This window comes from Prunus mume, linkage group LG2 (assembly GCF_029339155.1).
Source record: "Prunus mume cultivar Tortuosa linkage group LG2, ASM2933915v1, whole genome shotgun sequence".
Lineage (NCBI taxonomy): Eukaryota > Viridiplantae > Streptophyta > Magnoliopsida > Rosales > Rosaceae > Prunus > Prunus mume.
The window spans coordinates 9,820,960-9,837,424 of NC_142699.1; the positions used below are offsets into that span (position 1 = coordinate 9,820,960).

At 35.5% G+C, this 16,465-nt stretch overlaps 2 protein-coding genes across 4 annotated transcripts; one reads left to right on the plus strand and one right to left on the minus strand.

The window, feature by feature from the left end:
- Positions 1–1,540: 1,540 nt before the first annotated feature.
- On the plus strand, positions 1,541–6,849 carry LOC103320135 (DNA repair ATPase-like protein). Of its 2 annotated transcripts, none has more exons than XM_008221768.2 (15): positions 1,541–1,936; positions 2,425–2,552; positions 2,674–2,745; positions 2,818–2,931; positions 3,491–3,559; positions 3,644–3,703; positions 4,227–4,280; positions 4,351–4,413; positions 4,551–4,613; positions 4,972–5,136; positions 5,231–5,386; positions 5,912–5,992; positions 6,079–6,140; positions 6,301–6,424; positions 6,574–6,849. In XM_008221768.2, the coding sequence occupies exons 1-14, from the start codon at positions 1,753–1,755 to the stop codon at positions 6,374–6,376; spliced, it is 1,347 nt and encodes a 448-aa protein (XP_008219990.2). In that variant the 5' UTR covers positions 1,541–1,752; the 3' UTR covers positions 6,377–6,424; positions 6,574–6,849. The 2 variants fall into 2 exon arrangements, with proteins under 2 accessions (XP_008219990.2, XP_008219991.2); XM_008221769.2 differs by having other exon boundaries at positions 3,644–3,700.
- A 2,369-nt stretch (positions 6,850–9,218) lies between these two features.
- Positions 9,219–12,203, minus strand: NAC038 (NAC domain containing protein 38). 2 transcript variants are annotated; one of them, XM_008221770.2, is made up of 4 exons: positions 12,063–12,203; positions 11,543–11,763; positions 10,810–11,081; positions 9,219–10,022 (listed from the first exon to the last, which is right to left on the minus strand). In XM_008221770.2, the coding sequence occupies exons 2-4, from the start codon at positions 11,706–11,708 to the stop codon at positions 9,429–9,431; spliced, it is 1,032 nt and encodes a 343-aa protein (XP_008219992.1). In that variant the 5' UTR covers positions 11,709–11,763; positions 12,063–12,203; the 3' UTR covers positions 9,219–9,428. The 2 variants fall into 2 exon arrangements, with proteins under 2 accessions (XP_008219992.1, XP_088900499.1); XM_089044373.1 differs by lacking the exon at positions 12,063–12,203 and having other exon boundaries at positions 11,543–11,859.
- Positions 12,204–16,465: the final 4,262 nt, after the last annotated feature.

The following is a 16,465-nucleotide window of genomic DNA, read 5'->3' on the forward strand; positions in this document are numbered from 1 at the left end:
TTTTTTTCTTCATAGGCTTAAAATTAAGTAAGTATTATCTAAACTAGGGGTGTGTGGGTTGTATTAATTAGTCAAGTATGGAGAGTATTAAAAGCCCAATCCGTTTAACATAGTTAAGTACTTAAATAATACAAGTTGACACTAAACAACTAACATGAGCTATTTACTCATATCCAGAGTCTAATATGGTGTACTAAACATACCATAAGGGTTTGGTTGTTAAATAATGTGATATTTAGGGCCGGTTGAGGATTGATGTTATAAATACCTGTGTTAGAAGCCCTTTTAAGGTCTGTTTGGGAGTGTTTATGAAAGTGCTAAAAGCGTTTTCTGACAACCAAAAGTATTGTTGCCAACATTTAGTAGAATTTAGAAATTTATGGGTCATAGAAGTGTTTTCTAGCAAATTACATGACAAATACTTTTCCAAGAAACACATGGATTTCTTATGAAAATTTCCCTATTTTTATAATAAAAGCGATTTTACTAGAAACATTTAGAAGTCCCAAATAGAGGAATGTCAAACCTTTTATTAATAATCAAAGAGTGGTTTCTTAAAAAACACATGCTACACAATTTTAGATTCTTATACCATAAAGCGTTAAGAAGCATTCCCAAACCAATCCTTAATCGAGTGGATTTACAATATCCTCATGCCACTTTTAATTCAAATCGATTAATTGCATGTGGCAAACCCAATTAAGCTTTTCTGACGGACCAAAATGTCCAAGGGCCAAAATACACCTTGCTCAGGCCCAACCCCTCTCCTAAGCATATGTATGAATTGAATTATAAGGACATGAGCACCATTGTACACACGTATTATGAATGAGATCATCGAACTCCTAAATCTCAATAGAGTTGAACGACTAGAGCACAAAGTAAGGATTTTTGTGCCCCGTTACAATTACTTGGTGCATTAGAACAAGAGTCTTATCTATAGACAATTGGGGCATAGCTTCTTTTTTTAATTTATCAAAGGGTTGAGTATTTTGTGTTATAGTTTTGATGTGAGACTGTAGATATCGCTTAAGAAGTTGCCACACATCCTAATATGAAAGTGACAAAACATGTGCTTTCGTTGAGCTGGATTGGCGGTGAGGTTGTCGCAAGTTCACCCGTATCGATGATAGTTATGAGTTCCAACAATTAAACTAGGAACATATTGACTTCTTATTAGTGTGTCTTTTGTTCCGTATGTCCAAATAGAAGGGGATCAGATATGGTATAAACATATCTCACCCAATAATCATGTTATGTGCATGGATAATTTGGATCTTTAATCAATCGTATACCATGGGATGCCGTTTTAATCTATTCCACTTGTCGTTTTGTTTTTCCCGAGTCACGACTCACCGAGTCCATTCGTTATTTCCAAAACCTCGTTCGGCGGCTAGTCCCGCTACCTACCCCACCGACCCGGTTTTCTCGAACCATAAACTACCCACATTCATTGACAAGTGGTGACAATTCCACGCGTCAAAAATCAAAGCCCTCCCAGATAATCCCTATTCCTTACCTGACCGACACGTGGCCGACCAAAATAAAACCGCTAAAAAGTTATCTTTTATTCTATTTAGGATCCTATTTCCTTTCGGTAATAAAAAGTTTTTTTTTTAAAACCAAAAAATTTATAAGATTTATAGTTGGGGAAAAATTGAAAGTACCACCAAACCCCGGACTCAAAAACTCAAAAGAAACTCAGACTCAAAACTGTCGCTTTGAGTTTTGTTGGCTGTGATTTCATGCTCCATGGCGGCCTCAAAGCTCGCGATTCTGTCAATTTTTCTAGCCCTAATTTTCTCTCAGATTAGGGCTGATGTTTCAGTGCAAGGAGAAGAAGACGCGCCACTGAAGCCCGTCCGATCGGACGGCCCTGATTCGTCCGCTCTGAAGATCGAGTTGGATCAGCTCAAGTCTAAGATCCACACCCTTGGTTCGTTTCTCGCTTGTTTTACGATTTTTGGGTTTGTTTGAACTTAAAAACTAAATTTGTGATTTATAAGTGTTGTTTATTCGATTTTCCTCGGTTTTATCGCTCCCTAATCAAATGTTACTGAAGTTAAAGATCCTTCAGTTTACGAATCCTGAAGTGTATTAATTTCGTTCTATTTCTAGTTTTATTGGTTTTTGGGAATTCATGTTAGTACCAATAAGCCGAGTTCTCTGAGCTTAACTTGTCAAGCTTTAGTTTTGAACTTTTTATAATATTTGTCGGAGCTTTAAAATAAAAAAGTTCTAATTTTCAGAAGAGCACAAGTTGAGTTTTAGCTTTGTTCTGAAGAATAATCCATAGTAGTTTACCGAAATCAATGTTAAAAAGCAGTTCGTAGACTTTTTGGATTTGGGAATGGTGCTTCTTAAGTGTTTTAAGTGCTGCTTGGGCTTGTTGGCTGACGTTTTGTCTTTCTGTTACTGCTGAAGAATTCGACGTGGATGCGAAGATTAAAGAACTCAAAAAGAAGAATGAGATAATAGAACATAAGGAGAAAATCATTCAAGAGAACTCGAATAGCATTTCTTCTTTGCAGAGTGAAATCGAGTCTCTCCAGGTTAGCCATTTTTGCATGAGAAGCCAGATAACCAATTACCCACTCTGTTGTTAAATAACAATTTCTTTCTTTGGGTGTTGTTTAATTTGTAATTTGTTCTTCCTATGCTACTGTATTTTAGAAAAAAGGGTCATTAGATGCTGAGAAGCAGGTTGGAAAGGCTCATGCACGTGCTGGTGAATTAGAGAAGAAGGTTAGAAATGGTCAAGTGAACTATTTTAGTTGGTGAAAACCACTACATTTGTAAACTCAATCTACTTTGCAGGTTGCTGAACTTAAAAAGGAATTAGAATCGCAACATAAAGAGAAAGAGGTATTGGAAGCCAGGGCAAAAAATGCCGAGACGAAGATTGATGTTTTGATCTTAAAAATAGAGAATGTGAGTTTATTTTATTTGTCTCATTCGGGAAGAAAAAGTTATTTTGTAGCTGAATATGCGCATAATGAAAGTCCTTAGTGATTCTGCATATAACGCACATTGTATTGCTGAATGTAATACATAACTGGATGAACGACATTAATGGAAGATGGAAAGATACTAAAAGTTGTATTATCTTTCTGAAGTTCTGTCAAACGATCACTGTTTTGTTTTGGTTGTATTCTTGTGATTCAATGGTTGCTACCAATCCCTTTCATGTCCTTTTTATGACATGTTCGCTATTTGTTTCCCTAGAAACAAGTTTGTTGATATAAATGCCTTTTTTTTTCATTTCTTTTATGAATGTAAGCTGTTGGTGGGCAAAACAACATTATTAGTTCCTTGTTTATCTCCAATGTGGTCACAGTTGGGATTTTTTTGGTGTTTTTTGTATTAATATTTACTTTGACTTCTATACATTGTTGAATGAAAAGTAAACTTCTGTTTTCTTTTGCAACTTGAACTTTGCTTAATTTTATCCTGGGGGATGGTAGAATGATCTCAGATAATTTTTTTATAGATTGAGAAGATTAGCGATGACCAAAAGACTAAAATCCGTAAAACTGAGCGCGCTCTTAAAGTTGCTGAGGTAATTTTTTAGTCTTTGCTAAAGTTCATTATTCTAGATTTTGTTTGGTGCTTATGCAGTCTTTGTTTCCATATTTTTCTTCAGGAAGAAATGTTGAAGGCAAAGTTTGAAGCTACTTCAAAAGCAAAAGAGTTAAAGGAGGTAGTAAGTTGCATAAATTCACTCTCTCATTTAATCTGTTTCCTGATGTTTGTCTATATTCTTTCTGAGCTAGTTGTAAATTCAGAAAAATCAACCAAGTAGTTTCTTAAGGAAGTAGAATGGTAAGGTTTTGTCTAAAGCTTATCATAGAACTTGAGGGTTTTGTCTAAGCTTGTCATAGAATTTAAGGTTCATTAAAAAAATCTGGCTCTAATGTGGGGCATGACACTTATTTAATAATCCATGCGATTGGCAGATAATACCTGTGACAGTTCATTTTGCAATTCTCTTCAGTAATCCAGATAATTTATCTATCAAATGATACAGTTGGAATTTTGGAAATAATACAAAAGCTGGGTTTTTTATTTACTTATTTTTATTCAAGCAAATGCTTTTTTTTTGTAGTCGCCCTATATTATATGGTTTCTCACATATGTCCTCATCTGGTATATTGTATACTTAAAAACGGAGTCATTATTATATTTTGGTTTCAAGCCCTAATGCATATTCTGTTTTTTAAAATCAGGTTCATGGTGCATGGCTTCCACCATGGCTTGCTGTACATTTAATCAATTGTCAGGTAACTAAATGCATTTACTTTTGTAAAGAAAAGCTTTCTTCAAGGTGTTGAAATTGTTGTCAACTTGCAGTCCCTTGTAGAGACACATTGGAATGAGCATGGCAAACCTGTAGTGGATATTGCGGTTCAGAAGGTATTACAGTTGATTGCTGTATGGTGAAGAATCTCATTCGTTACTTCTGGAATTTGCTCTTTTACAACTTTGTGCCTAATTTACTGAGTATCATATTCATCTATTACTGACGAGCACCTTACTTCAAATTTGTTCAGGCCCTGGAGAAAAAAGCCCAAGCTGAAAAGTGGGCTGAACCACACGTGGAAACATTTAAAACTGTAAGCTAGGTTAACTTTATTTTCAACTTTAGTATTGCATCATTACACTATGTGAGGACCTGAATTTGGTTGCGTTGCTGTTTTCCTACATCTCGCACTTTGTAATTTTTCCATCGTAGAGATAATTTAAGCAGGGATTACACAAACACACACACACACACACACACACACACACACACTTGCGTGCCAATATGTATACATGTATGTCAGTGTGCTAGTATGCATGTCTGCGTGCATGCTAGTAAGTTCTACTATTCAATTATGGTTTAGAACTTTTTTATAATAAATGGTTTGTCTTCAATTTCATACTAATTTGGATTTCCCTTCCTTTTCCTGTCTCTGTCCTTGTGCTTTAAAGAAATGGATCCCAGCAATCAAGGAACAGTGGGTGGTGGTGAAAGAATCTGTTGAACCTCATGTGAAATCGTTAAGTACGAAAACTGTTGAAGTTTATGAGACGTCAAAGAGTACATTAGCTCCACATGTTCTAAAAGCACAAGAAGTTGTTGATCCTTATTTTCAGGTATCTATCTTATCATATACACTTTTTTCTTTTGGGGGTTGTGGTTTTTCTGTGTTGCCTACATGCATCCTACAGCTGTATTTTTGGGTGACAGGAAGCAAAAAAGTTCAGCAAGCCATATGTTGATCAAGTGGCGACTGTAGCAAAACCTCATGTTGACAAAGTTCGAGTGGTATTGAAGCCCTATACAAAGAAGGCAGTTCATGCCTACGAGAAGTTTCTCAAATCTGCGTCAACGTACCATCATCAGGTATTGGCATTAATTTGGGAAAACCTTCATTCATTATGCTACTGTTAGATACTTATTAGTTCAAAGGTTTGATTGTTGCCTTTTAATTTTAAGTTGCTTTTGCCAAGCCAATTCATCTTGGCTTAATATGGAATATATGTTTAATTTCTGTTGTCTAATAATGACTCTGTTGAACAGAGTTTGGACTGCAGTACATATGTCATTTACTGTTGAGGACTATTACTGCATTGTTTTGTCTTCTATGTTTGTTGTCATAAAGTGATTCTAAGAATTCATTAGCTCAGTCGTTACATGGTTAATACATTATAGTAGTTGCCATAAAATTGTCAAACAAAACGCGTATCCAGAAGGAGTTGTGTTGTTTTCTCAGTATTCTTTGTCCCAGCAGTGCTGAATATGTTGTTGAAGTACATAATTTTTTCCCCTTGATACTTTCTAGCATTGGTGGATGTACCCTTAGCTTAAGCCATTCACTGAACCCGAGCTATAGTAGTTTATTAACTTTATAATTAATATTCCTTAAAGGTTCAAGCCAAAGTAAAAGATTTGCTGAAGAGGCATGAGCTGACAAGAGCCCTTGCTACAAAGGAGTTGGAGTGGTTTGCGGTATGTGTAATGAAATCATTCTTTTTGCAGCTCCTTTTATTTTATTTTTAAAATTTTATGTTTGACCAACAATTTAAATGTTGCAGGCCTCTGCTTTGTTGGCCCTACCCATCATATTTCTGTTCAGAATTTTCTCCTCGCTTTTCTGGTTAGTTTCTTAATTGTCTGTTCTTTTTAATTATGTTGTTGGTTGAGATGGCAATTAAAGTTCTGATGCTGGCATCTTGCACGTCCCTTTCTCTTAAATGAAAAGTAATCCTGAAATATTTCCGTTGGCTGATTACAAATTTTGGTTTATCATCATGCAGTACAAAGTCTAAGAAACCTGTTCGAAGTACCAACCATACGCGTCGTAAGCCTAAAAGGGTTCATCCGGACAAGTAGACTGCTGCCAGTTTGTTCACAAGTCGTTTTCTTTTTTTATGGTTGAAGGTATACTTCATTATCATTTCAAACAGCAGTAAATGAACATTTTGTATTGTATTGTACCTGATACTGCTATCCCGTACTTTTTTGGTTGATAGGTGAAACTTTCCTCTTCTGTTTATTTACCTCAGTATCTGTTTTTCTATTTCTTGCAGGTTGGTTTGTGCTTGTTGCAAGGGCATTTCGAGGCGATATATTTGTGAATCGGATGCAGCCACGGCAGTGTTCAAATATCTTGCTTAAGTTTTAGAAACTGTGATACACGAGTTAGACATTCAGATAAGTGTAGGAGTTCATCTGGTGTGGGCAGCTTTTAATTATGTTGTTCCAAGGTGTATTCTAGTTTATTTTTTATTCTTACAAAGTTCAGAGTCTAGATGATTGTCGTGTGCCCCTCTTTTCGTTATTAAAATATAACTTTTTTGTTCTAATTTTTTATTATATAATTTATAATTTTTCAATTAACTGTGAAGACTGGAATCAATAATTTAGTAAGATGGCCAAGAGAGGTGTCATTGGTTTGCGTAGAACTTGGTCTGCAATCTGCATATATGTTTCTCAACAACGCATACCCCGTTTTTTTTACCATATATTTACCTCCGTGACTTTCTGACTTGGGAAATATTATCCCCAATAATTATGCCAAGGACAGACCGTCACCTGCGTGGTGGCAGTTCGGCGACCTAAAGTAAGCCACAACTTTGATGTATTGTTGTCCTGTCTACACAAAAAGCTAAGGCTGGTTTGGTATCCTATTTATTTGGAGATTCTATAAAATTCTTGTCTACTTGGATTCAAATTTATATACCAAAAAACATATTTGATCAAAAACCTGTTTGGTAGACTCATTTTTGAAAATCGAAACCCCCCAAATTATTAAAACAAAAAAGGTGAGCTTTTATGGTTTTCTCTCTCTCTCTCTCTCTCTCTCTCTCACCGATCAGGTTTGTCTTTGTGAACACACCAAAACCACCGAATTAAGTTCATCATCGGCGAGTTCAATTTGGAGTTGTTGTGCACCACCAAAATTGATAGGGTTTTGCCTCACATCTTTTTCCTTTTCTATTGTTAATTTTAATTTGGAGAGTTCAATACTAAACAAGTTTTTAAATCTTAAAATTAATTTGGAGATTAGGGTTTTTGATTTTTTGATTTTAATATCAATTTTGTTTAGATCTTAAAAATAGTTTGGAGTTCAACACCAAACAAGGTTTTAAATCTTAAAATCACTATTCGTAAAAATAATCATGTTTTTCATTGTATCTTATGGGTCAAAACTTCAGGTGCCAAAATATTTGTGTGTTTAAGGATGGTTAATAAGGCTGTTGAGTGCTGTTAATTTAGGTTAACTTGTGTGAGCTCCTTTGTGACGTATGTGGTGGCCCATGAGGAAATTTGAGCTTGCTTTGATGGCTTTGACATCTTTATTATCATGACATGCTTACTAATCCGTAATCGGAATTAAAATAAGAAGTTGAATTTCAATTATGGATTAATCCTATGTTTACTTCACATGGAGGAATAGAAATACAAGTAAGGCTCACATAAAATTAGGAATTCAACTCCTCCCCCAATTCCATATGATATAGTAAACAACTTTAATGGGAATTCGGATTCTAACTCATCTCAATCCACTCATTCTCAATTTAATTTATTCTCATCCGATGATGGATTAATAAACATGTCATCAGTGTTATACTGTTAGAGAAACCACAACTTCAGACCACAGTGCAATATTATCTGGCTGATGATGTTTCAATTGTCAACTTATTACGACAATTAATGTGACAAATGGGTTTTTACTTCTAATACCAGAACAAAAAATAAATAGGTTTTACTTCCCAGACTTCACACTGCTTTGTGATATTACTAATTCACTAATATTCATATGTATCTATTTATAAAAATTAGAATCTAAATTCATAAATATAAATTTTTTCATTCAACCATATTATTATTACCCTAGCTATAGGCACATTGGCTTACACGATGGTCGATGCATGATGATGGCATTGGGTTTTTACAAGTGACCAACCGAGACCAACTGGTGACATTGCTACACAATATGAACTTACTAATAAAAAAAGCGACTTTTTTGAGAAGTTTTATTCCTTTCTCACTCTCTCACGAATTGAAAAGCTTCTCCGATGTATTCCATGAAAGTAAACTTACCATATAAAATTCTATGGAGTAAGTTTAATTTCGTTCTCACTCTCCCGAGTGTTTGAAGTTTTTCCAGTGCACGTGGTGCTGCTTTGTGGCCAACCACCCCAACGCCTTGTCAGATAATTACAAACTCATAGTTCCTTCCTGTGCTTATTACTAGCAGTCTCCTAACTTGTGGTATTTATCAATTCTTAAACTTCTAAGTTGATCCATTAGTAACAAAGATGGAGTGGTTATATATGTAATTAGTCCCCTTTCAGTTTACTGATATAAACATTATCAACTCAAAAACCACCATTTACATTAAGCTAAAAAATGGTGGATGGAGTCAATGAGGTCTAGCCCAACGGAAAATGGCTTTGACTTGCAGGCCAGAGATCTCAGGTTCATATCCCCACCCCACGGCATCATAGTTGTGTGTGTGAGTAGTTTAGACTATCGCTTTGTACTAAAAAAGAAAATATCGTAGATGGAAATAAATGAATTTAAAAGATATACAGAAGCAAAAAGACCAAGACATGTTTCTGAAGGAGAGAAGTAATTATAACTTAAAACTCTAATACATAAAGACGATAGATGGCCTTAGTTGCTCTGGGTATATACTTACTTAACCCAGAAGACACCCCATTAGAGATGAATAACAAATTAAGGTGTGCTTAATTGAAATGTCAACAGATTGAAAGGAAATACAATTTCTCTACTGATTCTCAGGAGCACCTTATATGTAGCTAGCTATTCTATACTAATTAATATTAATACCATAATTAATTATTTATTAATTATGTTTGTGGTCTAACTTGCCCCTGAAAGTTAGAACTAATTATAATAACTCTCTTCATAAACCCTAATAGGGAGGCCAGTAGGTGTCAAGATCCACACAATGCTCCATGTTCATAAACCTGTTGCCATTCCCATTTGCATTGTTGTTGTTCATATCTATTGCACCATATCCAGCTTGATGATCTGGACCAAGGGAATTATTATTAGCCCCATTACTCATAACATCTTGCTGATGATGGTTCATAGCTGGAGGACCTTGATGATGTAGTTGTGGTGGTGGCATTGGCCTCAACATGGGCTGGGTGGCTGGCGCACCAAGATTCAAATTTAACCCAGAAATTGTAAAGCCTCCTCCTCCTCCTCCTCCAAGATTTGGGTAGTTGAATTGGGGTTGGATTGGTACGTTAATAGTGCCATTTGATGATCCACCACCGCCGCTGCCGCCAGTTCTTAAAACCCTAGAAATCTCTGCCAGCTCAGCACTTGTCATGTAATTTCTGCCATATGGGAATTGGTGATCACCTAGCTGCATCATGGGTGATGGCACCACACTTGGACCTATTTCTAGGTTGTAGGGATGGGCTGCTCTTGATTGGTTTGTTGGATACTTTTTTATGCCTGCGCTCTTCTGGAAGACACGGCAAACCACCCATTCATCCTGTTAAACACAGCATTTACAGTTAGTTAATTCAATCCACAATTAAATCTATATGGAATAATAATATAGAATGAAAGACATAGTTTAAAGACGAAGGGTATCAATATTCTTTTACTAAATACTATTTGGTACCAGGTATCAATATATTGTACGTGCTACATTGTCGATATATATATGGTCAATTTTGTGTGAATACTCTACTATTCACCACATTAATTTGCTTGAATTTGAAAACATATATCGACAATGTATTTGTTATTGTAAATTGATGTCCGATATAGGTTATCATTTACCTCCCTGAAATATGAATTCTGTTTTGTTTCTTGATTTCTTCTCTTTCCCATATTATTACTATCAGCATTGGTTTTCCATGTTTCATATTATCCCACCATCACCATTCACCACGGCAGGTAATTTTCCATGTTTCCCATATTATTGCAAATACAACGTTAATTAACTCAAATGTAAGGGTAATCAGTCATCTAATTATTATTTGCTTGGATTAAACAAGGTGCAAGTACACCTACCTAGCTTTTGTAAAACCCAAAATTATATATTATATATGGACTACGGACTGTTCTCTGTAGACAAAGTTTCACAAATCTCGCATTGAATTAATCATGCTCTATCCTTTATCTTTTCTTAAATTATATAAATACGTAACTTGTGCTCCACTCAACATGTTCATACAAGTATCCCATGTATGAGAGAGAGAGAGAGAGAGAGAGAGAGAGAGAGCCAAGTGAATTTGTACTATATATAGAAATGAATTTAATTAGGTATGTACCTTAGAGGTTCTAAAGGCGGATTTAGAATGAATACGATATTCATGCATGACCCAATTGGACTTCTCGCCTCGAGGAGCTCGGCCTCTGTAGAAAACAAGTGTCTTCTTCATCCCAACCATCTCAGATGTCACACTGTTGAAGATCTCCTTGTCTTTCCCTGTCGTCTTCCAGTAACCTGTGTTTGTTGCTCTGTTTGTTCTCACTCCTGTTGGGTACTTCCGATCTCGAAGGCTGAAGAAGTACCACTCCTTCTCTCCCATTTTCGCCTTTGCTATAATTCATAATTCATTCAAACAAGAAACCGTAAATTATTCATTCCACAAGAAGCTACTAAATTTACCTATGAATATATGGGAAAATATCAATTAATTAACTATTATATATGTCACAAGAAATGTTATGCAAAAGTTCTCATGAGTTTCATTTCAGAAAAACTTGAAGCCAAGTAATAACCAAAAGAAAAATTAAATCAATAAGTTGAGAAAACTAAGCAAGATCTATCAACTAGCTGCAGTCTAGTGATATTTATCTCAACTTTATTGGTCGTCTATCCCCCGCATAAAAAAAGGAAGAGAAAAAAGATGAAGTAAGCAAGATCTGATGAGAACTTCAGGTTTTGTTTTGATGGATACATGCAAGGACAAAGAAATTGATTTCAAGATGAATTATTGAAAACAAATGAAGCTAGAGCTCACAAATAAGCTATAATCGTCTATGTGTATATATATTTACCAGGGAGTTCCCATGGCTCGCACTTGTTGAGATCAACATCTGCGATCGCCCTTCCAGTAAAAGTAGCATCAGTTATCTTGTTGATGAGATAGAAGGTGATAAGTTCTTCATCTGTAGGATGAAATCTGAACCCTGGTGGCAGTTCCTCCTTTTGTTCTCCTGTCATGATACGGAGATCTCAATTTCCTTTTTTGGTTTTGCCCTTCTGACTTGTCTGGCTTCTGCAAATATCACAAAGATCAAAGATATGAGATCAATCAAATCAAGAATATCTTACTGAATTGCTCGAAGACTTGCTAAGGTGGAAAAAAAGTCTAACTATATATCAACATAACCCTAGAGGACGATATGGAAAACTTGTAGATGCTAAGTACCTAGCTATGGCCAAAAGAACCCCCACCCCCCCACCCCCCCAAAAAAAAGGTTGCTAGATAGCTTCCTTGTACACATGAAGTTTTTACACTTTTCATAATATATTTTGATAAATTAATATCAAGAGCTGATGTGCATGAGGGAATACCACTGATCAATGATGAAGATGTGTGAGAGAGAGATAGTTGTGAGGCTTTTCTTGCTCACCATGCACAAGAAATTTAGAATTTAAACTTCCGGTAGCTATAGGGTGAAGAAAAGTAATTGGGGGTGTGTGTGTGTGATGGTGAAGTTCTCACCTACTTTGGGTCTTGAGCTTCAAGTTTCCAGGTTTAGGGCTTTTAATAATATGAAAGATCATGGAAGAAATCCTTGTTTTGGGATTATTACATGATTGCCCTCCTGCATTCATGCACCTCTGAATTGCCAAAATTGTCCTTGCAATTAAAATATATTTGCATCCTACAGTTATTGAAGCTGGGTTTCCCTTTTGTTAGGTAATATATATATGAATTAACTTTATATTTATAACCAAACTATATTATTATTAATTGAAGCTTGAACTTGAAATTAAAACAAATCTTAATTTTGGGGGACACAGCTAAGATTGCAGGGTTATTTGTGTAATTATATAACTGGGTCGAACCTTGAGAAGAAGAATACGCAGTGGAGAGAGGTAGCTAATAATAGCAAGAAGAAACTAAAAAAGATAACAGATTAAATAATCTATTAGCTACATGCAAATGAGACAAAGTCAGGGAGACCAAGCTTTATACACAGTAAATATATGTTCACTGCTTCACGTAAACCCCGTTTGGATTCACACACAAGCAGCCAGCGTGCTAGCTAGATATTCAGACACAGAGGTCCAATATCCTCCCATTTGAGCATAAATTCCTCTTCCCAATTGTTGCATGCCATGTCGTGCCAGGTCCCCCAACAATGACTATAATTCAATTAAGAATATTGCTACGCTCGTGCAATTTGTTTACTAAACATATTGTTCACCAAATGATGTGACGGCCTGTCATTTAAAAGAGGCTTCCGCTCGCACACTGAATTGGCGCAAGACTACTTAAAAATAGTCACATGCTTGAAGGGTTGATACTAGAAAATAGGAGGGGGATGGGGTTTGGGAAAAAAACTGACACAGCCCCTGGATTCCCTTCCCCTTAATTTGTTCCTTTTGTTTTGGCTCTTTTGTGCATATGTATGTATTATAATTAGGAATCTAATTACTCACATTTTGTATGTTAATGTTGTTGTGTTGGAGAACAGGAACCCCAGTCTCATGGTACGACCCCCAAAAATTTTCACCCTTATTTTGTCGATAGCAAAATATAATGCAACACTTATTAATTGCGTATACAGTTTAATACAAAAAACTTGACAATGAAAACATTTATATCCTGAATATGTTTGGTTTTAAATTGCCAAGTGTTTGAGATTGGATACAATTGGGTAAGCTCAATTTTCATAAGACTCAAAAATTAATGCCTCATGCCTCAATGGTAGAAGTTTGAAATCCGTTGGAAGTACTTTGTGGCCAGGGGCAAGCCGAACTCCGAGCAGGGATTAATCCACCCTTCGGATGTGAGGATACCTCGTGATATTTACCACAAAAAATTAAAAATTAAAAAAATTAATGCCTCAAGCTCAACCAAAATTAATGCAGTATAGGAGAATTGACTATTATAATTCTTGCCCTTCAATGACTCAAGCTTATGCCCTTCAGTGCTTAATATAGAAAAATCAATATGTTCCTGGAGGCCTGAAAAAATTCGTACAGATCTGAGGACGAAACTGTTTGACAGGAAGCAAAATGAGAGAAAGCAAAGACGAAACTGTTATATGCTTTCGTACTTTTTGATCAATCATTTAGTAGACAGAAACCAAATTCTTTTATTTTTTTTCCTTCTCCAATACCGCCCAACATTGCGGTCAATCACGCATCATCCTGGCAGTTTCGTTAAATTGCGAATTAGCAGCTTGTCTGTAAAGCTTTGGATGGTCATGGAAGAACAGGTGAGAGTGATCAAGACCCCTACCAATCTGATATTTGAAGTGTTTGTCAAGTAAAGATAGAGAGATTGTGATGGATTGCTACTGCATACTGTGTGGTAATAAAAATCTCATAATAAAGTCGCAGTGCTCAATAATTCTGTTTCTAAACCTCTCAATCTTTCCATAATCATAACCAACCTCATCACTAAAATACTTACAGATGACGAGTTAAAGGTGCAATTGTGAGACATGAACACTTTCCAGGTTGCAAAGGAAAACAGTGACTTGGGCACTTTCAAATTCAACCTCTCTTCTCGGTTGCCCAATTTTGTGACTAAATAATTTGTGTCAAAGAAGATTAGCCATGATTCTGATCAAAGCAGTTGTTAGACGTTTGTCAGTGTAGCTATCAAGACCAGTTAATTGGCACAGAAGATTACTAGTATCTGTCATGCACTTCAAGATTATAAAACTGTTTTAAGGTATGAATTTCGTTGAAATCTTCAAGCCTCCATGGAGATTATAACTAGGGTTTCAGCTCCACATTCACACACGATTAATATCATAGTATTATTAATTGGGGATGGGGGAGAATGATTATGGTTTTGTTATGAACTGATTTATCGGTGCAATTTGTTGATTGGGAATGGGGGAGAATGATTATGGTTTTGTTATGAACTGATTTATCGATGTAATTTGTTGATTGGGGATGGTGCAGAATGATTAATCTGTTATTCATGGAATAAGTCGTACTATGTTGGAAATCGTCTTGTTGTGTAACAAATTGTCATATTATATACCGAAAATATAAATTTATTATTACATTTGCGTGCATGTATGAACAACGTAAAGAAAATTATAATTTGAGTCGTTTGATGGATACATGATTAAAGAATACGTGTTTGATTACATTCGTTAGCTCAACGATTAACTTTTGAAAATTGAAACTTCGGGACGACTTTGTCGACTTCGATAGCGTATAAAGTAGTAGTTCCACATGTTTATTTTAAAAAAGACTCTAGAATCATTGAAGAACCCTAAACCAGTCTCACATTCATTCTTGACATATGCTACTTGTCAAGCACTTCAAAATAAAATACCAGGCTACTGTTTGATCTCACACATGAGTTACATCCTTCCCCGTAGTGCACAAAATGATTAAGCAGAACTTTCAAATAATTTATTGCAGAAAAAAGATCTAATTGGTTGTTGGGAGTGAAAGGGTGCAAGAAAGATATCATGAAGACAGCATAAGGGTGAGATAGATATTGTTCCCAAAAGGAGTGCAACAAAATTTCAAAGAGTAGTTGTATGTAGAGATTTCATGAAGCTAACTAGCTAGCCAATGTTTTATATGCAAAATCTACATATATATATATATATATATTCTGGTGCTTTGTGGCGTAATACTCGTACGAAATCATGTGCTTAATTAACTCAATAAGTAGTTAATTAAGTTAATAGTATTTTGTTAGCATTTGTTCAAAAAATCTGCACAAGTTGCCTTTCCAATATATTAATTATTATCTATTCTTAGCTAAGTTAGGTTAGAACTTAGAACTTATACCTTAGAGCTTAGTCAGAAGCTAGAGCCATGCATACGTTTTCTATACAAGACTCTCTACTTCCACAGCTAGCTCTAGAGAGAAGCACAAAGCAAGGATTGAGTGCTGAGATTATATTTTACTAAGAAAATATATAGATTACGACAAGAAAACTTGGGAACTATATCAACTAAAAACTCCGTTTCTGGTTGGCCACATTTATGGATTGTTATTGACATGAATTTTTTGAGGTCGTTTTCCATTATATATAGGTCATGTATATGAGTTTCTAGGGGCGGATTAGTTGTTAAACACAAAGAGAAGGGACGAAACTCAGATAATCAAACTTGTCCAAAATCCAAATTTGAAAAAGAAAAATGTCCAAGACATGATTTGATCATTGCACATTAATAATGTCCGTAGTTTTTAGGGCTCTTTAGTACAACCCCATTTTCAGATTGGGATTTTTAGAGTTTAAGGTGTGGATTTTGGGATTTTAATTTTTGGTTTGAAATCTTCCTCCACTAAATAGTAGGGGAACTGGGTTATTATATCTAACTATCTTAGAACTAGTTGCAAAGGTCCACTAGTATATAGTAGTTTGGAGTAATTGCTCGCCCCGCATGAAAGATCATGAGTTTGAGTCCTAGCATCTGTATAGTATGTGTAAGTTTAATATACTATCACTTTTCTCAATAGAAAGGTCCTAAAAAAATAATTAACTTAGAACTCAGTTGGTGAACCATGTTGAATTGAAGTAGATTATACTAAATTCTATTGGACTAGAATGACTAAATTGAATTGGATTGTACTTAATGCTAAGACTCTCTAGAGTATGGGATCAAAGCAACAAGCCACCAACATGCATCATTCTCAATTCAGCTATTGGAGTTTGGGGTGTTAGCTTTTTGTATTTAAAGATATCACGTTGGCTAAGTTCTTCCACATTCACTTATATGGGCAGAGGTTCGAAACTCATGCACCCAATGAATATTTTTATAAA